Here is a 24,636-nt window from a genome sequence, read left to right on the forward strand (position 1 = left end):
AGTCTGGATGGCCCAGGCACAAGCCATCCCCGGTCTCAGCTGCCCTCACAGCTGTGGGGACGCAGTGAAGACACTGTCGCACTTCCCTCCACTCCTAGTCCATGGTCCAGGGAAAAACACTCACATACTGTGGGGTCTCCACCGTCCGCAGGAACCAGGAGCCGTCTTCGCACCTGAGACCCTTCAGCTGCTGCCGGTTCCTGTAACACGCAGTGGAGAAAGGTCTCGGTCTTCGTCAGGGGTCCCGGATTCGCTGTGTGACCCGGGCAGCCACCCGTCCTCCCGGTCTCTACAGAGACGAGAGCAACCTGCCACCCTGAGCAGCTCCCAGGCTCGTGTGCTCGTGGAGGGACAGGCTCACGTCCTACGTGTCTGCTCCAGCTTCGACGACCTTATGCAGCCGAGCCGCCGTCCCTCGATCAAGACAGGGACCGTTCCCACCGCCACGCAGTCCCTTCTGCCCCTTCTAGTCCTTTCCCACCCACCGCCTCGGGAGACAGGCACTCCCTCCCCGCTTGACGTGACTCAGATGAAGACTGTTTACAAGGGCACTTGGGAAAGTCTAAGGTAGAGGGTTACTCCATGCATATGCGACTGCTCTGATCAACAATACTGTACCATATCGGTAGTCTAAAAAGGGAATAAAAGCATCTGATAGTCTCCATGGAGACTGGAAAGGCATTTGGTAGAAATAAATATGAATTCTGACTTTTTCAAAATAAGAGGCTGCATCTAAAAGTTCTACAATATGAACACAAGAGTCAACATCATTCCTGATGATGAAATATTGGAGGCATTCCCAATGAAATGAAAACAACACCAAAATATCTGCCTTTTCTAAGCATCTTTGCACACTGTATGTTCTGGACTATGCAGCAAGCAAGAGATGAAACAAAAATGAGGTAGGACTAGCGGAAGGGGACAGAAACAATAATTATTATTTTAATATGACTGTATATTTTTAAAACCTTAAGGTTTAAGCCACCGTACTTAAAAATGAATGTAGGTCTTGAGGAATGTTAAAAACAGCAGAAACAACAAATGGGATTATAAAAGTATCCAACCAATAAGAGTAATAAAACATGATATAAAAAACAGCTTTGACAGGAAATACACATAATTTATCTGAAGAACTCAAATCTTGGAGTTCCCGTTGTGGCGCAGTGGTTAACGAATCCAACTAGGAACCATGAGGTTGCGGGTTCGGTCCCTGCCCTTGCTCAGTGGGTTAACGATCCGGCGTTGCCGTGAGCTGTGGTGTAGGTTGCAGACGCGGCTCAGATCCCGAGTTGCTGTGGCTCTGGCGTAGGCCTGTGGCTACAGCTCCGATTCGACCCCTAGCCTGGGAACCTCCATATGCCGCGGGAGCGGCCCAAAGAAATAGCAAAAAGACAAAAAAAAAAAAAAAAGAACTCAAATCTTAATTGAGTCATAATTAAACACCCTTGACTTGAAATGTTATCTCCTTTTTAAAATTATTGTTACTGACTTATAGTATTATATTATTGTTATTAAGTTATAATATATTAATTTCAAGTATACAATATAGTGATTCAAAATTTTTATAGATTACACTCCATTTAAGATTATTATAAATAGTGGCTAGATTCCTGTGCTACACCTTCTATTTTTGAAGCTATTTGTTTTGTACAGTAGTTTGTTCTTAATCCTTTACCCCTGTTTTGGCCCTAGCACCTTTCCTTTCCCAATTGATAACCACGAATTTGTTCTCTATAAGTCTGTTTCTGTTTTATTCTTTTATTTATATAAACGAAATATTATATTCATTTGTATTTTTAATTTTTTAATTTTTAAAATTTATTTATTTATTTTTGTCTCTTGTCCTTTTAGGGCCGCGCCCGCAGCATATGGAGCTTCCCAGACTAGGGGCTGAATCAGAGCTGTTGCTGCAGGCCTACGCCACAGCCACAGTAACGCAGTATCTGAGCCATGTCTGCAACCTGCACCACAGCTCACCGCAATGCCAAATCATTAACCCACGTAGCGAGGCCAGGGATATGGATCCTAGCTGGGTTTGTTACCACTGAGCAATGACGGGAACTCCTGTTTTTTATTTTTTAGATGCCACATACAAGTGATAACATACAGTATCTGTCTGTCTCTGACTTGTTTCACTAAGCATACTACCCTCCAGATCCATTCATACTGCTGCTGATTGCAAAATTCCAGTCTTTTTATGACTGAGTAGTATTCCATTGTATACATATATCACATCGTCTTTATCCATTCATCTGTTGATGGACACTAAGGTTATTTCTGTATCTCAGCAATTGTAAACAATACTGCTATGAACAATGTGGTGCATGTATCTTTTGGAATTAGTGTTTTCATTTTCTTTGGCTATTTACCCAGTAGTGGAATTGCTGGATCACGTGGTAGTTCTATTTTTAGTTTTTTTAGACAGTGGCTGCACCAATATACATTCCCATTAATAGTGTGTAAGAGTTCCTTTTTCTCCATATCCTCTTTTTTAAATTTTTTTTTTTTTTTGCTTTTTAGGGCTGCACTTGCGGCATATGGAAGTTCCCAGGCTAGGGGTTGAATCAGAGCTGTAGCTGCTTGCCTCTGCCACAGCCATAGCCACAGCAACACAGAATCCAAGCTACATCTTTGACCTACACCACAGCTTGAGGCAACACCGTATCCTTAACCCACTGAGCAGGGCCAGGGATCGAACTCCTGGATACTAGTTGGGTTTGTAACCTGCTGAGCTACAACAGGAACTCCCTCTCCACATCCTCTTCAACACTTGTTCTTTATGGTCTATTTGATGATAGCCATTCCGATAGGTGTGAAGTGATATCACATTGTGGTTTTGATTTGCATTTCTCTGATGATTGGTGATGTCCAGCATCTTTTAATGTACTTGTTGGCCATTTACACTTCCTCTTTAGAAAAATGTCTTTTCAGGTCTTCTGTCCCCGAGGCATATGGAGTTCCCGGGGCAGGGATCAGATCCCAGCCACAGTTGTGACTTAGGCCACGTCTGAAGCAAGGCCAGATCCTTTAACACTCTGTGCAGGGGCTGGGGATTCAACCTGCATCCTGGTACTGCAGAGACACCATCAATCACATTGCACCACAGTGGGAACTCCTTCTGTCCATTTTTGTTGTTGTTGTTACTTTTTAGGGCTGCACCTGAGGCACATGGAAGTTCCCAGGCCAGAGGATTGAATTGGACCAGTAGCTGCCTGCCTACACCACAGCCATAGCAACATGGGATCCAAGCCACATCCGTGACCTACACCACAGCTCATGGCAATGCCAGATCCTTAACCCACTGAGCGAGGCCAGGGATAGAACCTGCATCCTCATGGATACTAGTTGGATTCGTTTCCCCTGAGCCACAACTGGAACTCCCCTTCTGTCCATGAAGTTGTCTGGGGTATTTTGACATTGAGTTGTAGGAGCTATTTATTCTGCTGGATATTAACCTTTTACGGTCATATTATTTGCAAATACTTTCTATCATTTAGTGGGGTGTCTTTTTGTTTTTCCAGTGGTTTTTCTTTAATGTGCAAAAGCTTTTACTTAAAAAAATTTTGGGGGGAGTTCCCATTGTGGTGCAGCAGAAATAAATCCAGTTAGGAACCATGAGGTTTCAGGTTCGATCCCTAGCCTGGCTCAGTGGGTTAAGGATCTGGCATTGCTGTAAGCTGTGGTGTAGGTAGCAGACCCGGCTCAGACACCTGGCGTTGCTGTGGCTCTGGCATAAGCCAGTGGCTACAGCTCCGATTAGACCCCTAGCCTGGGAACCTCCACATGCCGCGAGTATGGCCCTAAAAAGGACAAAAGACAAAAAAAAAAATAAATAAATAAAAATAAAAAAATTTTTTTTTGACTATACCCACAGTATGCAGAAATTCCTAAACCAGGGACTGAACCTGCACCCCAGCAGCAACTTAAGCCACTGAAGTAACAACTCTGGATCTTTAACCTGCTGAGCCACATGGGAACTCCATGTAAATGCTTTTAAGGTTAATTAAGTCCATTTATTTATTTTGTTTCTGTTGCCTTAGGCAACAGATCCAAAAAACATTGCTACAATGTATGTCAAAGAGTGTTCTGCATATGTTTTCTTCTAGGATTTTTATGGTTTCTGGCTTTATACTTAGGTATTTAATCCATTTTGAGGTATTTTTGTATATGGTGTAAGAAAATGTTCTAATTTCCTTCTTTTACATGTAGCTGTCCAGTTTTTTTAGCATCATTTACTGAACAGAATATCTTTTCTACATTGTATATTCTTGCCTCCTTTGTCAGAGATTAATTGACCTTAAGTGCATGGGTTTCTTTCCAGGCTCTCTAGTCTGTCCTATTTATCTGTGTATCTGTTGTTGCAGCTTTGTAGTATAGTATGAAATCAAGGAGCATTATACTTCCAATTTTGTTTTTTCTCAAGATTGTTTTGGCTATTCAGCGTCTTTTGCGTTTCCACACAAATTTAAAAGTTATTTATTCTTGGCGTTCCCACTGTGGTGCAGAGGGTTAAGGATCTGGCATTGTCTCTGTGGTGGTGCGGGTTTGATCCCTGGCCCAGTGAAGTGGGATAAGGATCCAGTGTTGCTGCAGATATGGCATAGTTCTCAGCTGTGGCTTAAATTCACTCCCTGGGCCAGGAACTTCCATATATAGTGAGTGCGTCCCAAAAAATTATTTATTCTATTTCTATTTTGATAGGGATTGCATTGAATCCGTAGATTGCCTTGGATAGAGTGAGCATTTTAACAATATTGTCTTCCAATCCATGAACACAGTAAATCTTTCCACTTGTTTAGGTCGCTTTCCATTTCTTTTCATCAGTATTTTACAGTTTTCTAAGTATAGGTCTTTTACCTCCTTAGATTTATTCCTAAGTATTTTATTCTTTTTGATGTGATGGTAAATGAAATTCTTTTAATTTCTCTTTCTGATGGTTTGTTCTTAGTGTATAGAGATGCAACAGGTTTCTGTATATTAATTTTATAATCTACAACTTTAACAAATTCATTGAGGAGATCTAGTAGTTTTCTAGCGGTATCTTTAGTATTTTCTATGTGTATTATTCCATTTGTAAGCAGTAACAGTTTTACTTCTTCCCTTCCTTATTTCTTGTCTGATTGCTGTGGCTAGGACTTCCAATACCATGTTGAATAAAAATGGTGAGAGTGGGCATCCTTATCTTGTTCCTCATCTTAGAGGAAGTGTTTTCAACTTTTCATCATTGAGTATGATGTTAGCTGTTTGTCATATATGGCCTTTATTATGTTGAGGTACATTCCCTCTATCTCCACTTGCAGAGAATTTTTATCATAAATAGATGTTGAATTTTGTCAAAATCTTCTGCATCTATTGAGATGATCATATGGTTTTTTTTGTTTTTGGTCTTTTTTTTGGTCTTTTTTTAACTTTGTTGTTGTTGTTGCTATTTCTTGGGCCGCTCCCGCGGCATATGGAGGTTCCCAGGCTAGGGGTCGAATCAGAGCTGTAGCCACTGGCCTACGCCTGAGCCACAGCAACGCGGGATCCGAGCCGAGTCTGCAACCTACACCACAGCTCACGGCAACGCCGGATCCTTAACCCACTGAGCAAGGGCAGGGACCGAACCCGCAACCTCATGGTTCCTAGTCGGATTCGTTAACCACTGCGCCACAACAGGAACTCCTGGTTTTTATTCTTCAGTTTGTTGATGTGGTATATCACATGGCTTGATTTTAAGTTATTGAGAAATCCTTGCTTCACTGGGATAAATCCCATTTAATTACAGTATAGATCCTTTTGATGTATTGTTGGATTTGCTTTGCTAATATTTTGTTGAGGGTTTTTGCATATATATTCATCAGTGACATTGGATTGTAATTTTTTGGTGTGTGATATTTTTGTCTGGTTTTGGTATCAGGATGATGCTGGCCTCATAGAATGAATTCAGAACTGTTCCTTCCTCTGCATTTTTTTTTAATAGCTGCACCTGTGATATATGGAAGTTCTTAGGACAGGGGTTGAATTGGAGCTGCAACCTACCCCACAGCCACAGCAACAAGGGATCTGGGATTTGAGCCGTGTCTGCAACCTACACCACAGCTCACAACAGTGCCAGACCCTTAACCCACCAAGTGAGGCCAGGGATGGAAACTGCATCCTTGTGGATACTAGTTGGGTTTATAACATGCTGAGCCACAATAGAAACTCCTGTCTTCTGCAATTTTCTGGAAGAGTCTGGGAAGGACAGGTGTTAATTCTTCTCTCAATGTTTGGTGGAATTACCCTGTGAGGGCATCTGTTCCTAGACTTTGGTTTGTTGGAAGTTTTTTTGATTTATGATTTGATTTCATTACTGGCAACTGGTGTGTTCCTATTTTCTATTTCTTCCTGGTTCAATCTTCAAAGATTATAGCTTTCTAAGAATTTGTCCATTTCTTCTTTGTTGTCCATTTTACTGGCATTAAGTTTTCCATAGTACTCTCTTATAATTATTTGTATTTCTGTGGTGTTGGCTGTAACTTCTTTACTCATTTCTGATTTATTGATTTGGGCCCTCTCTTTTTTTCCTTTATGAGCCTTTCTAAGAGTCTGTCAATTTTGTTTATCTTTTCAAAGAACCAGCTTTTAGTTTCTTTGATTTTTTCTCTTGATTTCTTTCCTACTACTTGAGATTTTGTTTATTCTTCTTTTTCTAGTTCCTTGCGGTGTAAGGTTAGATTTTTTTTTTATTTGAGTTTTTTTTTATTTCCTGAAGTAAGCTTGTATCACTATAAACTCTTTTAGAATTGCGTTTGCTATGTCCCATAGCTTTTGGATCATTGTATTTTCATTTTCATTTGACTCCTTGTATTTTTAAAAATTTCTTCCTTGACTTTTTCAGTGATCCATTGGTTGTTCAGTAACATACTGTTTAGTCTCCACATGCCTGTGGGTTTTGCGTTTTTTTTCTTGTAGTTGATTGCTAGGTTTATAGCGTTGTGGCCAGAGAAGATGCTTGATATGAGTTCAATTTTCTTAAATTAATGAGGCTTGTTTTGTGGCCTAGCATGTGCTCTATCCTGGAGAAATATTCTGTGCGCAACTGTGTACAGCAAAATGTGTATTTTGCTGCTTTTGGATGGTATTTTCTATATGTATGTTGACATATACATCAATTATATATATATATATATATATATATATATATATATATATATATATATATATATATATATATATATCTCAATTAAGTATATCTGCTCTAATGTGCCTTTTAAGGCCAATGCTTCCTTATTGATTTTGTCTGGATGAATTGTCCATTGATGTAAGTGGAGTGTTAAAGTCTCCTACCACAGTTTTGCTGTCCATTTCTCCCTTTATGTCTATTCATATTTGCTTTAAGTATTTAGGTGCTCCTATACTGACAGCATATATATTTACAATTGTTGTATCTTTTTCTTGGGTTAAACCCTTGATCATTAAGTCATGTCTTTCTTTGTCTCTTGTTACATTCTTGGTTTTAAAGTTCATTTGGTCTGATATAAGTATTGCTCCCCTGGACTTCATTTGCATAGGATACTTTTTCCATCACCTCATTTTCAGTCTGTATGTGTTTAGAGCTTAAGAGGGTCTCTTGGAGGTAGCATATATATGGATCTTGTTTGTGTATCCACTTAGCCACTCAATGTCTTTTGATTGGAGCATTTAGTCTTAATATATTTAAAGTAGTTATTGATAAGTATGTGCTTATTGCTATTTTGTTAGTTGTTTTCAGGGGTCTTTTTTTGTTAGTTCTTTTTCTTTTTCCTTTTTCTTCTTTTGTTCTTTTCCCTGTGACTATCTTTATGGTTATGGTTGTATTCCTTTCACTATTGTGTGTTTACGTTTTGGTTTGTGGTTACTCTAAGGTTTATCTATATTGATGTGATTATTTTAAGTTGCTGATCTCTTAATTTCAAAAGTATTTTAAAAACTCTGCTTTTTGGTTCTTTTGCCCCTCATTTTCTATTTCTGACACATTTCATATCTTGTTTTGTATATTTCATCACTACTTATTGTGGATAGACATAATTTTACTACGTCTGTCTTTTATCTTCCTACTCTCTTTGTATGTGGTTGATTTGCTACCTTTGCTATATATTTGCCTTTATCAGTTAGCTTTTTAGTTTTATAATGTTCATGTTTCTAGCTGTGCCCTTTTCTTTTCCACTGAGAGAAGTCTCATTAAAATTTCTTGTAAAGCTGGTTTAATGGTGCCGAACTCTTTCAGTGTTTTGGGTCTGTAAAACTTTTGATCTGTTCATCAAATATGAATTAGAGACTTGGTGGGTATTCTTGTTTGCGAGTTTTTCCTTTTCGACACTTTAAATATATCATTCCACTCTTTCTGGCCTGCACAGTTTCTGCTGAAAAGTCAGCTTATGGCCTTAAGGGACTTCCCTTGTATGTTACTTGTTGCTTTTCCCTTGCTGCTTTTAATAATCTCTCTTTATCTTTAATTTTTGCCATTTTAATTGCAGTGTGTGTTGAGGTGTTACTCCTCAGGGGATCTGAGCTAGTGCCAGTCACTGGTGTGCAGAACCAGGTCCCATGGGTCCTGGGAATCCTGAGGCTGGTGTCAGTGCACTGGTGGGTGGGATTGGATCTTGGGGCTTCTGGCTGGGAGGGCTAAATGTGTCTCAGAGCTAGAGTTAGCCTGCTATTGGCCATGGCTTGGGCTTGGGGCATTCCAGGAGCTGATGCCAGCCTGTCGATGTGTTGGCTGGGACCTGGTAAGGCAGGCTGTGGGGCTGTGGTGGTTCTAGTGCTGGGGCCCAGTGGGTCCTGGGGCTGGTGCCTTCCCATGGATGGATGGAGCTGAGTCTCTGGCTGCAGAGCCCTAGGGGTTCCTGGGTCTAGCACATGCACACTGGTGTATGGGTCCAGGTGCAAGTCCTCTGGTGGACAGGGTTGTCCAGAGGCAGCTGTGACTTCAGGGAGCTTTAAGTCAGCCTGCCTGCTGGTGGGTGGGGTTATGTCCCTACCCAGCTAGGTGCTTGGCCTGAGGCATCCCAGTGTTGGTGCCTGTATGTTGGTGGGTAGGGCCAGGGCTGGGTCCTGAAGCTAATAAGCTAAAGAGAGGACTCCAAAATATGCCTCCCTGACAGAGCCAGTGCCCACATGGTAGAACAAACTCCCCAAAATTGCTGCTAGCAGAGTCTGCGATCCCAGGATGAGTTCCAGTTGCCTCTTGCCTCTGCAGGACTCTCCAAGATTAGCAGGGAGGTCTGAGCAAGACCTCTTTCAAATTATTGACATGCCCTGGGTCCCAGGGGCTGCGAGGTTTTCTATGCACTCTTCAAGATGCAGTCTTTATTTCCCACAGCCCTATGGGTCCCCTGAAAGTAAGTGCCACCGGCCTTAAAGTCAAACATTCTTGGGGCTTATCTTCCTGGTATAGGACTCCAGAGTGGGGGAGCCTGATGTAGGACTCAGACTCCTTGCTCCTTGGGAAAAACCTCTGCAAATGTAATTAGCCTCCCATTCTGGGCTGCCCACCCAGAGATATGGGTCTCAACTATACTTTGACTCTGCTCCTCCTACCCATCTTGTCATGGTTTCTTCTTTATATCTTTGGTTGTAGTAGATTCTGGTATTTCTTACCAATACTTGCTCTGTAAATAATTACAATTTTGGTTTTCTGTGACAGAAGGTGAGCTCAGGGCCTTCCTACTCCACTATTATGTTTAATCAATACTGTCATCTTTGACAGTAATATTACTGAATATTAATAAGATCTTAATCCTTCTAAATAAATTTATTAATTTAAGGTAATACAAAAATTATTTTTTAGGGGTGGAGGAAATCTTATAAAATAATCTAAATTTTATCTGGATAAACAATAAATTTTGAAAAAGTAAGAGGTATTGCTCTCAGATATTAAAACGTATTAGAAAATTTCATTGGTGAACATATTAGAAAATGCATAGATGCCATATGCATAAAGATTTCAGCAAAGAATCACAGAAAATTATCTCTGATAGTTACTGAAATAAAAAGGACTAAGAGGCTGGAAAAAGATTACAGTTGGAGGTTTTTAAGACTCAATGAGAAACTTTCTATACTACTTAAATTTTCTCACTCTGGATATGTATTAACTGCTGTGAAAAAATGTGGAAAGTGATCATCAAGATGGAGGGATTATTGGCCTTGTTTGTTTGTTTCCCTTTATACCTTTGCTTTTAAAAGAATATAGTATATAGTTGGCCCTTGAATGGCATGAGTTCATTTGTGGATTTTTTTCATGAAATATATACTATAGCACTAGAAAATACACAGGTGGTTGAATTGGAGGATGCAGGGCCATGAATATGTGAATTTTGGAGGGTCCACGTCCCTAATCTCAGCTTTGTTCAAGCATCAACTGTCAACGTGGAAGAAAAACCAGAAAGAAATACTCTAGATGGAAAGAGATCATTGTCCAATAAACATTTCACCTGTGATAAAGGAGAGATCAAAAGCAGAGGGAAATGGGAGACCTGACTGCCAAATTGGGTTGGAGGAAGGAGACTGTGCCTTGGAATTCAGGAGCTCCCTGCATCATATCATATCACCAAATAAATTCCAGTTAGATAATGTTGTTATGCGCTAAAATCATTAAATTTGAAAATTCTAAGAAAGGAAAGAATTCCATCTCAAGCTGGGGGGACTTTCTAAGCTTATGAGGAATAAAAAATGTTTCTACAGATTGACTACTCAAGTCAAAACTGATGAACTGATATGAACCCAAACTGCATGTGCATGTGTGTGTACACGGTAAAAAGGCACTTCTACACAATAACCTCAAACTTCTAAGAAGTGACCACATAAATATGATCAGCTACCTAGACTGAAATTTATTTTTATATATGTTCAGCATAATAATAATTTTGTAACAAATCTGATACTTCTATTATTATGAAGAATTGCTTACTATATTATTTTAGAGCTTATGCAGTGGAATATTATGCAGCCCTCATTCAATCATTCAGCAAATAAGGGAGTACCTACCCTGTGTCTGCCTGTTCTAGACTAAGGATATGGTGAGAACTGTACAGATAACAAGTACTGTAACATTGCATACAGCTGATAGCCTACCGTATCAGAGTAGTGACTTCCCCTTCAGGACCCTGATCTTCCTCCCACAGGATAGGAGGTCTGATCAGCATTGGCCTTTCCCTATTTCTACCACCACAGTCCTGGGCAAGTAGAGGGGCCAGGGCGTCACACTCACCAGCAGATGTTCTGCTTCCCGTGAGGACTGTACTGTGACATCTGCCGGCTTCTCCTGCTCCTGGTCTTCTTGTTCCTTCTTGGTGAGCAGAGTGGACAGTGAATCTCCACACATCAGCTTGTTATCCTGAGCTCCAGGCCCTCTTGAGGGATGTGATCGCCAGAAAAGGACCTTGGGAGGGCAAAGAGCTGACTCAGGCGTCCATACCGACAGATCCTCGCAGCAGCTGCGGGGACACGGAGGGTTCTGCCTCCCTACATACTCCCATGCTGTGCCCCCCAGGTGGGTGCAGACTCAGCACATCCATGGCTCTGCCGATGGCCCCAGGACCCTGGTGCTGTGCTAAGGGGGGGCTCAGCACCCCTGCTGGACAACCCCAAGCCCCAGGGTCCATCTAGGGTTAGGAGGTGAGGGTGTCTTGCAAGCACTAAGAAGCACAGCAGCAGCCCTGCCAACCCGCCTTAGGGCTGCTCTCAACAGACCAATGGCGCCCCTACAGTCAGCCCAGAGCCCCCACCCCACTTGACAGAGCCAGGGACCATAGCACAGGACAAACTGGGCACTGTGTCCACCCGGGGCCCTGGGGTGGGTGGGAAGCCGTTGCTGAGGGCCTGAGGCCACCAGGTCCTGGAGAAACCAACTCACTTTGTCCATGAATTTGCGGTGCAGTCCACAACCTGGAAGAGAAGCAGCAGCCGCTTGAGCAGGGGGGAGAGTCCCCTTACAGCACCTCCCTCCCCAGGGACAGGACAGATACTGAACAAGGAGCCCCAGGCCTGGGGACAAGGACGGGCCCATTCCAACTCTGGGGAACCCTCAGGGACGGAGAAGAGAGATGGGGGGGAATGAAGTAAAAGGAAACATACATAAAATCTCTGCTGGGTTCTGCTGTATAAACCCTCCTGACTCTTGTCACCCAAGCGAGGTGCTGACCACCTCTCTGCCGCGGCTGGGGGCCCTGAAGGCATGAAGAGCTGACCTGGCCCCTTTCTCTGTGGCCATGGGGACCAGGGGACCATCAGCTGAGATGTGGGACTGAGGTGATCCTGGCCCTCATAGGAGCAGGTGAGGTGGGAGGTGCAGAGGGATCCTGGGGACCAAGATCAGAGCCAGGCCAGGGCACCAGGAAGACTGGGGAGACGGAGGAGGGGCCCGTGCCTCCCCCTTCCGTCCTGGTACCTCACCTTGAACTTTGCACTTGCAGACCAAGCATGCGATCACCACCGCTAAAAGTAGAATTGAACAAGGAACTGCAATTCCGACCACCAGTTCTGAATTGCCTGAGGAGGGAGAGGAAGCGGTGGGCGGTTGCAGGTTCGTGGTCACTGGCTCTCCAAGATCCGGGGCCTCCCCACTGCCCCGGGTACCTGACTCTTGATCCATACACTTGAGGTCACTCGAGGGGGTACACGGCGTGGCCATGACCATCCCATCAGGGCACCTGGGTACAGACACAGGGGATCCATCAGGGAAAGCTGGCCAGATGAGGAGAAAGAGGGAAGCACCTCCCACCCAGCGTCCCTGACAGGCCAGTGGTGGAGGAACAGGCTCTCCTGTCTGCAGGGCCGGGTCCCCTCACCCGCCTTGTTGGCTGCGAGAAGGATCAGAGCTTGGGCACTTCAGCCCCCAGGGCTCCTGCTGAGTGTTCAGAGCTGCCCCTTCTTCAGGAGCTGGGCCTTCTCTGCAAGGCCTGCCCTGGGCCTCCCTGGCTGCAGCGGAAGCCCGGGGGAGGGGGAACCTCATCCAGGTCAAGGGTCAGAAGGGCTCGGGCACAAGCTGAGCCTCCCCCGCCAGTCGCCCTTTCACACAAGGACCCTCTTGTCCTCCACCTGCTGACCCTTCCTACCAGCCACAGCCCACACTGGAGCGCCAGAGAAGAGCACAGGACTGCTGGCCCCTGAGTCCCCAGAGAGGGAAGATTCGGGTCTTCTTGGGGAACCAGGGCTGGGTGTGAGGCCCGCTGGGCTGGCTCAGAGCTTTACAGGAAGGAACCTCGAAGGAGCTGGGTGCCCCATCTCATTAGGACTCGCCTGTGGGCACCTTTGTGTTCGTGGGCCCTTTCCTGCCCCAAAATGAGGAAAATTCCCTTTTTACGACGGCATTGTCACAGATGAATGTAAGCTTGGCTGCATTCTACTCATTTTCTTCCCTCTGCTATCAGAAGAAGCTACAGCTTCTCCTGGGCCACGGACAGTGTCGGGAACCTTAAGCAGTGAGCCGGCTGAAGGGGAACGGTGCTGAGGAGGTTTGGGAAGGTGCGGGGGGCAGGGAGGGGCTGCTTGCAGGCTCGGGCGGCCCCCCGGGCCCAGGGAAGGCCTGGGGCAGGAGGGGGCTCTGGGACAGTTCCCTTGAGCTGCTGGAAACCGCCTGGGCTCCTGCGTCTCACCTGGTGCGGCACTTCTGGCAGAACTCGGGGGAGTTTTCTTCACGGAAAGTTCCAGGTTTGCACTCACACCGTGTGTCCGCAGTTGCTGTGCAAGGGGTCTTCTCTTCTTCACCTGAAGACAAAGGATCAGGGTTGGCGATGTGCGTCCCTCGAGTGACTCTCAACCCTTCTTCACCACCCAAACACCCTCACACGCAACTCTCTTGAGTTCATTGTACTTTTGAGGGTCAAATTCCGCAGCAACACATATGGAGTGCATAAAGGACAGCCCCCGTTGACCTTTCAGCAATACCCCGATGTATTAATAAAGGAGCATGATTCACTATGGAATGCGTTAGGATAGATAAGGAAATCTTTTAGCCCACAGAGTCAGTAGGAAGGGTAGGGTATAATCTGAGAGACCCTGTGTGGAAAGGAGCTCTTGGGTGACTTCCCAAAACCTAGCCCTGCTCGAAGGGTGGAGAGACCCTAAGTTGTGAAGGCTGAGAGAAGCCCAGTAACACCCCTGGCCTCAGAGCCCAAGGCTAAGATGGGCCTAGCCCAGGACCAGACCCAGCACTAGCTCAAACCTGGCACTTTTCCAGGCCTTTGCTTATGTTATTCCAATTCCACCCCCTGCCCCATTAAAGGACAGATTATTTCCCCACCATTTTCATCTGACGTTTTAAAAGATTTACTTACTGTGTGGCATTTCTAATTTTATTTGATTGACCTAAGACAGAGTCTTCAAACAGGGTATGGTGAAGATCTAGGAGAAGTGGAATTGGAAGCCCGGTATCACTCATCGCACCCACCCTCGTTACTGGTCCCTATGCTCTGTACCTGATTTGCAGGTTGTACACGGTAAGCAGGAAGGTAGCACATTCCAGTAAATGGTAAAGTCCACTCCATGTATACAGGATGTACAATTTTTTCCATCTTCTGATACATGGTATCCTGGGAAGGGAGATAAAATCTGGTGAGTGAATCCCCACAGGATTCCCAGAGGCTGGCTGTAGTGATGGGGCACTCCTCTTTTGGCCTTCAGTGGAATTCCCACGGGGAAATTCATTCTGCCTGATGTCAACCGTTAGGTTATCAATTCTGAGTCTACTGTGAATTTTCCAGTGTTCTTTCTATTACCGATCTCAAACCTTACCCCATTTTGATCAATGAGGAAACTTTGTTTGATTTCAATCTTTTAAAATTTATTAAAGGTTGTTTTGTAGCCTAGCCTGTTGAACTAGTTCTCTCTTCAAGTCTGTGCATTTTTACTTCATATTTTTGAGGCTCTATTAGATGAATATGTTTACAGTTATTACATGATTTTATGTAATATATTTGTACGGTGACAGATGGCAACTAGACTTGTTGTGGTGATCCTTTTGAAATTTATAGAAATATCAAATCACTATGCTGTGTAGCAGGAAACAACAAACATAGTATTGCTGGAGGTTAATTATACTTCAAAAACAAACAAACTTATAGAAAAGACCAGATTTGTGGTTACTGGAGGGCACTGGTGAGGAGAGAAGGAACTGGATGAATGCAGTCAAAAGGTATAAACTTCTAGTTAATACGTTAAATAAGTACTAGGGGTATAATGTACAGCATGATAAATATAATTAACACTGTGGCACGTTGCATGAAAGCTGTAAGGAGAGTAAATCCTAAGAGTTCTCATCACAAGGAAAAATTTTTTTTCTGCTCCCTTAAATCTTATCTGTGTGAGATGATGGATGTTCACTATAGTTACTGCGGTAATCTCGTGATGTTAAGTCAAACCATTCTGCTGCTTGCTTAAACTTATTTAGAGTGCTATGTGTCAATTTTGTCTCAAAAATACCGAAAGAAAAAAATATATAACGTATCCCAAAAAGAATGATTTCTTCAAAATAACAGAAAAAATCTGGAAAGTTTGAAAAGATAATGTTCTTCTTTCTCTTATAAAACTATCATGACTTTAAATCTATTTTGTTTGTTCATGGTATAGCCACCCCAGCTCTTTTGGTTGCAACACCTTTTTCACCATTTACTTTCAACCTCTTTGTGTCTTTGCGTCGCTAGAGGGGTTAAATGGCAAATCAGCGCAGGCAGAACAACAACAAGAAAATCTGTGATCATGGCGATAAGGTTATTAAAATTATCCAGTCTCAGGAGCAGAAACAGAAAGAAGGAAAAAAAGAGCAGGGCCTGAGGAGCCTGTGGGGCACCATAAAATGCACCAGTATACACATTACAGTAGTTCTAGCAGGAGAAAAGAAAGAGAAGCAGAAAACACAAATTTTGATGAAGTAATGGGCAAATTTTTCTTAAATTTGATATAAAGTTTGCCTACGTATCCAAAAAGCCCTCGGGTGCCCAAGACCGCGTTACAGCTTCGTTTCCAATTCCCAGCGAGCCCCTGGCCTCCCCACAGCGGTGGTGCGTCCCAAGAGCCTCCTTCTTGGAGGTCGAAAAGGTAGGGGAGACACGCCCGTCCCCTCTGGGGGGGGGGGGGGGGCAGGTGCCTAGGCATAGTCGTCCTCACTGCGCGTGGAGGGGGACTGACGTGGCGCGGCGTGCGCGGTGTATCCCCTGCTTCCCCTGGCTCGTGAGCGATCGCTGTGGGTCGTGCGAGGCGAGGCGGCCTCTCAGACTTTTCAGAAAAGCCCCCTGGTGAGGCACACCCACCAGCCTTGAGGCAGCACAGGCCTTTCCCGGCCGTGACCGCGTCTCGTGCCGAAATGCTGGGGGACATTCCCTCCCGACTCCCTAGTCCCCTCGCTCTGAGCATCTGTCCTGCCCGCTCTCGAATGGAGTGGCAGCGGGTGGCGGCGCGCGGGCACAGGTCGGATGGCCTCGCCGGGGAGTGTTTCCCTGGACGTGAGGCCCCCCGGGGCGGAACAGATGAAAATGGATGGATGGATGAATGTTTGGGTAGACAGACCCTCCGTCGTGGTGGTGGTGGTGGTGGAGGTGGGGGACTGTCGCGCGCAGGCCCCGGAGGTGGGGCGGCGTCGCGGGAGGTTCTAAGGTGGCTGCGGAGGGCCGGTGTCCCAGGCGTCGTGGGACCGCCCTCATGCCTGTGGCGGTGGGATCCGTGTTTGTTTTCCAAGTGGCCCTGAAGGCGTCGGGGTCCTTCCTTCCCTAGGCAGCACCCGTGCCCCTGCCTTTCGGCCTAGCCCTGCCTGCGCGCCCGCCCCTCTCCATCGCTGCGACCGAAACTGCCTGGCCTCGAGTAGGTGTCGTCCCTGGGGAAGTGCTCTCGGATCAGATGGGGAGGGGGGGTGTTGGAGCGGCGGGCGTGTGTGCGGTCGTCAGGACGCGTGCAGGAGAGCATTCTAGCGGGCCGTCTCTGCCGTTTGGCGGTGGTGGTCACGAGCCCCGCGAGGGTGCCCCGGGGACGGAGAAGGCCGGTTGATGTCCTGGTGCCACGGGACCTCCCCTGGGCTGGAGGCCTCATTGGTGAGACTCCCTGTCGTGTCCCTGCAGCCAGTTTGCCTCCAGGTAGTTTTAGCAGCCCGCAACCTCCTACCCCGCCACTGCTTCTCTGGCGCCTCTCCTCAAGGCCAGCATGCCTTGTTCCCCTCTCTGCATCCCTCTTTCCCACCTGTCTGCCAACGGGCTACGCTGCTATGGAGTATGTAAATATCTGTTTTAGATCCTACTTTAAATTCTTTTGGATGGATATAAACCTGGAGGGGGAAATGGTGGATCATATGGTAACTCTATTTTAATTTTTTTGAGGAATCTTCACACTGTTTTCCATAAAGACTGCATCATTCTACATTCCTACCAACAGTGCCCAAGGATTCCAGTCTTTCTGCAGTCTCACCAACACATCGTTGTCTGGTTTTTTTAGTGGTGGTCATCTACATGTATGTGAGGTGATATCTTATTGTGGTTTTGCTCTGCATTTCTCATCTTTTCATAATGATTTCTTAACCATTTGTTTGTATTTTTTATCCTCATGGTTCCTATCTTATCTCTCTATCACATTCATCCCTCTCTCTGGGTACCATCCCAGGAGGGGAGGGGCCTCATGCCCTCCACTAACACAGTGGCTGGCACACACAAGACTCCCAGTAAACACCTGTGAAATAAGAACAAGGAACTATAAGAATCAGAAGACCAGAAGAACATGGAGATAAGGCTGGGGTAAGGGTTGGAGATTATTCTTAGACTTTACCTGGTGGGCACAACTCCCAGAAGCTGCGTCTCCATCCCTGTGGGACATTGAATTGCTGGTGAACTCTTTCTTGCCTTGTGGGCATGGCTGAGGCAGCTGTGACCTATGGGGACAAAGCAGGGATAGGCATGAATGGCTTCCAGATTCTCAGGCCTCCCAGAATCCATCCCACATTCCTTTCACCTCACCTCCAAAACTAAGCAGAACTTCCACCTTTCTCCCATCTTCAAACTCTTAAATATTCTTTTGAATATATGTTTATCTTTTCATAATTTGGGGCTAGCCTAGTTGAAAAACGCTTTTTTATCCTTTTCTTCTTAAAAAAGAAAACATGTTTATTCTAGAAAATTAAGAACAGGTAAAATTTTTGTTTTGTTTTGTTTTTGGCTGCCCTCATAGCATATGCAAGTTCCTGGGCCAGAGACTGACTCCAAGTTGCAGCTGCAACGTATACCACAGCTGTGGCAACACTGGATCCCTAATCCATTGTGCCTGGCCGGGGATGGAACCTGAACCACCACAGAGACAACTCTGGATCCTTAAAGCGCTGCACCACAACAGGAACTCCCAAGTTTTCATAAGAATACAAAAACCACATGTAATCCCCTCATCTTAGAAATGGCATCCTGGAGTTCCCGTCGTGGCGCAGTGGTTGGCGAATCCGACTAGGAACCATGAGGTTGCGGGTTCGATCCCTGCCCTTGCTCAGTGGGTTGGGGATCGGGCGTTGCCGTGAGCTGTGGTGTAGGCTGCAGACGTGGCTCGGATCCCGCGTTGCTGTGGCTCTGGCATAGGCTGGTGGCTACAGCTCCGGTTCGACCCCTGGCCTGGGAACCTCCATATGCCATGGGAGCAGCCCTAGAAAAGACAAAAAGACAAAAAAAAAAAAAAAAAAGAAAAGAAAAGAAAGAAAAAAAAAGAAATGGCATCCATTAATACTTTGCCTCATTTAGTTCCACTATTTCAACATATGTGTAAATATTTTCTTTCTCTTACACACACACACACACACACATACACACACACACATACACACAGACACCTATAAATGAGGGTTATATAACATGCAAATTAAAAAATCAGGATACAGGATCTAATGTTAATTAAAGTTTTTGTTCACCAAATGTTGATTAAATAATGAATTTCTGGCTTAAAAAGGGGCCTCAGACATGTAGACCAATGGAATAGAACAGATAGTCCAGAAATAGACTGTTGCATGTATGGTGAAATGACTGTTGGCAAAGGATACCAAAACCTTTAATGGAGAGAGGACAGTCCTTTCAATAAATGATATTGGGAAATGTATACCCACGTGCAAAAACATGAACTTGGACCCTTTATACTACATACAGAAATTAACTCAAAATAAATCAAAGCTCTAAACATAAGAGTGAAAACTATAAAACAGGGGAAAACAGAGGGGCAATTCTTCATGACCTGGAATTTTGCAGTGCCTTGAATATGACACCAAAAGCACAGACAACATAAAAAAAAAAAAATAGAAAAATTGTGATAATACCAAAGTTTTGTTGTTGCTGCTGTTGTTGTTTGTCTTTTTAGGGCCACACTAGCAACATATGGAGGTGCCCAGGCTAGGGGTTGAATGGGAGCTGTAGCTGCCGCCCTACACCACAGCCACAGCAATGTGGGGTCCGAGCCACATCTGCGACCTACACCACAGCTCATGGCAATGCTGGATCTTTAACCCACTGAACAAGGCTGGGGACTGAACCTGCGTCAGGGATACTAATCAGGTTCGTTAACTGCTGAGCCATGATGGGAACTCCAATAATATCAAACTTTAAAGCTTCTGTGCATCAAAAAAAAACACAGTTAACAGAGTGAAAGGGCAACCCACAGAATGGGAGAAATATTTGCAAATCATACATCTGATAAGGAATTAATATCTACAATATATAAATATAACAACAACCCAATTTTTAAAATGGGCAAAAAATTTGAATAGACATTTTTCCAAAGAAGAAATATAAATGGCTATGAGGTATGTGAAGAGATGCTCAATATCACTTGAGCAAATCAAAACCACAAAGAGAGAACCCTGCACACCCATTAGGATAGCCACTATTTTAAAAAAAAGAAGAGTTCCCTCTGTGGTTCAGTGGGATCAATGGCGGCATCTCTGGAGCACTGGGGTGCAGGCTGAGCCCTGGCACAGCGGGTTAAGGATTTAGCGTTGTCACAGCTGTGGCATAGGTCACAACTGCGGTCTGGATCTGACTGCTGGCTGAGGAACTCCATATGCTGCAGGCAGCCAAACAAACAAACAAACAAACAAAAACCAAACAACTATAATGGAAAAAATGCAAACCATTAATTAAAAAAAATTTCTTTAAAGAAAGGAAGCTTTGTGCACCATTGGTAAGAATGTAAAATGATGTAATCCCTATGGAAAACAGTTTGCATATAGTTGGGGGGGTTCTCAAAAAATTAAAAATAGAATTACTAAATGATTTAGCAAATTCGTTTCTGGGTATATAGCCAAAAGAATTGAAAGCAAGGTCTCCAAGGGATATTTGTACACTTATGTTCATAGCAACATTATTCACAATAACCAAAAGGTAGAAGTAACCCAAATGTCCACCAGTGGATACATGGATAAACAAAATGTGGTATATACATAAAAATGGAATATTATTCACCTTAAAAAGAAGGAAATGCTGGCACATGTTACAACATGGATGAATCCTTGAGGACATTATGCTAAGTGAAATAAGCTAATCACACAAATACTGTATGAGTCCACTTATGTGAGGTCCCTATCGTACTCAAATTCATGGAGAAAGGAGAATGGCTATTGGGAGGGCTGAGCAGAGGGGGGAGCTTGGAGGTGGTTGTTTAACGGGTAGAGAGTTTCAGTTCTGCAAAATGAAAATAGTATTAGAGACTGACTGCACAACAGTGAGAATGTAGTTAGCACTACTGAACTGTACACAGAGAAATGGTTAAGGTGGTAAATTTTTTGTGGTGTATATTATACCACAAGTTTTTTAAAAATTTAAGGTGTCAGAAAAGCTGTGTGTAGTGGAACCTGTCAGTGTTCTACTAAATACCAGAGAGTCACAGAAAAGTGACAATTTCTGTCACAGTCTCTGAGATATAAATGACCTGAGAGCAAATGGAAAAATTGGAGTGGGGTCTGAGAATTAGATAGTAGTAATGTGTCAGTGTTAATGTTGTGATTTGTAGGTTGTATTGTGTCTGTAGGAGAGAATGTTCTTACTTGTAGCGAGTACACACTAAACTGTTCAGGAATGATGTTTATCACGTTAGTATCTAGTTTCAGGTGGTCAGGAAAAGGGGTTTCGTATATTATATGCAACATTTCTGTGATTTTGAGAGTGTTTTAAAATAAAAATAAAATAAAATTTCTGTGATTTGAGAGTGTTTCTTAAAGTTAAATTAAGAAAATGTCAGAATAAAAATGCTTTGCTGAGCTCAGTTCAACTGATCTTAACCAAATAAAATGTAACCCTCTTCCACCTAAAAGCCTGTCAAGTATTTGGGAACCACTAAACTCACATGTATCCCTCAAGTTGTCCCTTTTCCAGGGCTGGGCCTCCTCTGAGACTCCTTTCTCTGCTCTCACAATGCTGTTCCCTCCTGTCTTCCCAGGTGTTCCTCTCATGGACTCTGCTTCTCATCATTTTATTACAAAAAACTTTAGACACCCAGTATGATGTACAGACTCATACCCCAAATATCCACACATAGTGAAATGCATATTTAAGTGTGCCACTCAGTGAGTTGATCAGTTTGTACATGTGTGTAACCCAAGTCCTCTATCTAGATCATAGACTATAGTATTACCACAGAACATTCTCTGATGCCCTTTCTTACCTAAGCCTAATCTGCAACATCATCCCAAAAGGCAGTTACTTTTTCCAAAACAATGTCTTCAGCAGATGTTGCACGTTTGCTCTATAAATGTCAAATTAAGTCAAAGTGGTTGACAGTATTCAGAGCTCTCATGATTTTACTGAGTTGTATTCATCTAATCATTTTATCAATTGCTAAGAAAGATGGGCTATCATCTCCACTTAATCCTGTAGATTTTTGCTTCATGAGTTATGAAATTCTATTATTTGGTATATATACATTGATGATTATCATGACTTCCTAATAAATTAATCAATCAACACTACAAAAGTTTCTCTTTATCGCTGCAATATTCTTTGTCCTAAATCAGCTTCATCTGATACTAACATAGCTGCAGAAGTTAGGCTTACTATTTAAGTGTTATATCTGTTATCCATCCTTATTTTCAATATGTCTTTGTCCCCTTTAAATTCATTCTACTTTTGAATTATAGTGATTTGGAGTTAATATGATCAGTGATAATGTTGAAGTAGTCTACAGGTTTAATACTTATTTTCTGTTTGTCAAGTCTACTGTTTTTCCTGTTACTCCTTCCCTGTGCACTTTAATATGCACTAAATATTTTTTAGAATTCTCTTTTAATTGTGTTGGCATTTTGTCTAACGCGTTTACATTCTTTCTTTAGCAGTTCCTATCAGGAGTACATTATATGCTTTTAAACTGTTTACAGCCTATTTAAAGTTTTTTAAAGTAGATTGATTAAGGTATAATTGACTTATGATAAACTACACATCACTAAGGAATAGATAAAATTTGACGAATCTATTCATCTATGAAAATTTCACCACAATCAAGGTAATAACCATGTCATCATCCTAGTGGTTTCCTTTTGCCTCTTGGCACTCCTCCCTCCTACCCTGACTCTTCTGGCCTCTGGTAACTATTGATCTGCTTTCTGACCCTTGAGGTTAGTTTGAATTTTCTAGAATTTCATATAAATAGAATCAGATAGTATGCACTCTTTTCTGTCTGGCTTCTTTCCTTCAAGATAATTATTTGGAAATTCATTCGTGTTGTCATGTGCCTCATACTTTGTGCCTTTTCATTACTGAGTTGTACTGCTTGATTCAGAGTGTAATTTAATATAAAATATTAAAGACTTGCAACAACTGAAGTCCATTCATCACCACCCTCCCGTTCTAGTTGCTCTAGTCATCCTGGGAATTAGACGAGTGTCCTTAATAAAGTCCACAAACAATGTGAGATTTTTTGACTGTATAGGTTCAGGAAACCAAGGGGAAATAACAATCCTTTACATTTGACCACATTTGTTATATTTCTTGTGATCTTTCTTCCTCTTGAAGAAAATCCATGTTTCCATTTGATTTCATTTATTTTCATTTTGAAATCTCCATTTAGCATTTTGTGTGGTGCAGGTCTGCTGGCAATAAAGTATCAACACTGCCTCCAAAACCACATTCCTGTTCCTAATTCTTAAGCCCTTTTCTTTCCATTTATGCCATGATTTTTGTAATGACCTCGGCCAGCTCTCAGGTTAGGAAACTTGGAATCCCTTTCTCTCCTCTTACAAAACCCATCTCATGACTTGCCGGTGTTATCATGATCACCTGCCTCAGATCCTGACCAGCCTCCACTTTCCTCTTTCACGCTGATGCAACCTAACCACGAGGACATAGGCCAAATACTGCTTGGGCCAAGTCTGACTTCACACATCTAGTCCATTATCCACTGGAGAAATAATTTTGTCATTATAAACAATTATCTTTAAAAGTACTGACTGACCAATGCCCACCCAGTTAAACTGGATGTCTGGCTCCTGGAGCCTATGGACCTGGGAAACCCTTAGCATGATATTCAGTCACCTCCGTCCTGACCCCAACCTGCAGGTCATATTTCCCACCACTCACATAAATACCCTCTAGAATGGGACAAGGACATTATTTATACCAATGTTAGTGCAGGCATCTTAGAACCCACACTACCCACAAGTTCAGGGGAGGCTCCTCTGGAGTCTGCTGAGCAGCCCTGTGTGGGGCTACGGGGCATCAGGGATACAGCAGGGCCCCTCCTTTCCTCAGGACAGTTCCAGCCACAGGGAGCTGAGGTGGAGACACAGAGATCCCCAAGGCCACCAAGGTGGAAAGAACCTAGAGGGACTGTGAGGCAGAGCTGACAGTGCCAGGGGCGGCAAGGACACTGGTGGACACGGAGGAGAAAGTCAACAAGGACAGGACCACAGACCCAAATGCAGTGGAAGTAATGGGGGGACCAGGTGGGAGAGAGGCACAGGCTTCCTATTGTGTTCCTACTTAGTCATCTTCCCGTTGAAACACCCAGGAGGTGTGTCCATCTTCAGACGCACACATGCACGCACGCATGTACACACAACACACGTTTGTGTGTGTGTGTGTGTGTGTGTGAGAGAGAGAGAGAGAGAGAGAGAGAGAGAGAAACCAAACGCCAGAGGCAGGGTAAAGGAAAGAAGGATGAGAAGGGAGGAGGCGCTGTGTTCCAGTTCTTGTCCCACCTCAGACCTAAGGACCTTGCTCCTTCCCAGAGGTGAGTCATCAGCTGAGAATTTCCCCTTCAGCAGGAGTGCGAGCTTTGGACTCTCCTAGAAGCAAGTTTGATCCTCGCTCCAGCTAGTTTTCTTGGATCAAGAATCAACTCAAGCGATCTCCTTTCTCCCCTCTGGAGCATACAAACCCTTACATCTGCCTTGCTTCTCTGACATTAAAATGAAATTTGGTAAACTCTGACATCAGCTTCAGATCTGTCCTCCACATCTTCCTGTGGCCGGAGATCTGATTCTATGATTTATGGTTTCTTTTTAACTCTGTAAAAAAAACCGCAGGGTAAATGACCAGCCATCGGCCTTCTCATCTAGGACCAGACATTGAACAGCTGCATGATCCTGGGAAGTCACTTCCCTTCCTCTCAAACCTCACATTTATCATTCCTGAAATGAGGGGTCCCACTGCAGGGACCCTCCAGCCGTGACCCTGTGCTGCCTGAGCGCAGGCCTCAGAG

General features: G+C 43.9%; 1 protein-coding gene across 9 annotated transcripts in view; it reads right to left on the bottom strand.

Moving 5' to 3' along the window:
• LOC100624226 (tumor necrosis factor receptor superfamily member 10A) overlaps positions 1–24,636 on the bottom strand; it is a 35,259-nt gene that overhangs the window by 4,690 nt on the left and 5,933 nt on the right. The window contains exons 2-10 of one of the 9 annotated variants that reach the window (XM_084997614.1): positions 17,749–17,851; positions 15,916–17,652; positions 14,421–14,534; positions 13,599–13,710; positions 12,580–12,653; positions 12,397–12,492; positions 11,858–11,889; positions 11,213–11,383; positions 125–200 (exon numbers count right to left, since the gene is read on the bottom strand). In XM_084997614.1, the coding sequence (XP_084853740.1) occupies positions 125–200; positions 11,213–11,383; positions 11,858–11,889; positions 12,397–12,492; positions 12,580–12,640 (436 nt within the window). In that variant the 5' untranslated portion in view covers positions 12,641–12,653; positions 13,599–13,710; positions 14,421–14,534; positions 15,916–17,652; positions 17,749–17,851. Of the gene's footprint in view, positions 1–124; positions 290–11,212; positions 11,384–11,857; positions 11,890–12,396; positions 12,654–13,598; positions 13,711–14,420; positions 14,535–15,915; positions 17,653–17,748; positions 17,852–24,636 lie in introns of all 9 variants that reach the window. The other 8 variants (XR_014828305.1, XM_084997612.1, XM_005670431.4 and 5 more) reach the window with 8 other exon arrangements.

This window comes from Sus scrofa, chromosome 14, assembly GCF_054392235.1.
Source record: "Sus scrofa isolate SSC_HxYL_T2T_F1_AM1 chromosome 14, Sscrofa_HxYL_maternal_Yorkshire_Landrace_v2.0, whole genome shotgun sequence".
NCBI lineage: Eukaryota > Metazoa > Chordata > Mammalia > Artiodactyla > Suidae > Sus > Sus scrofa.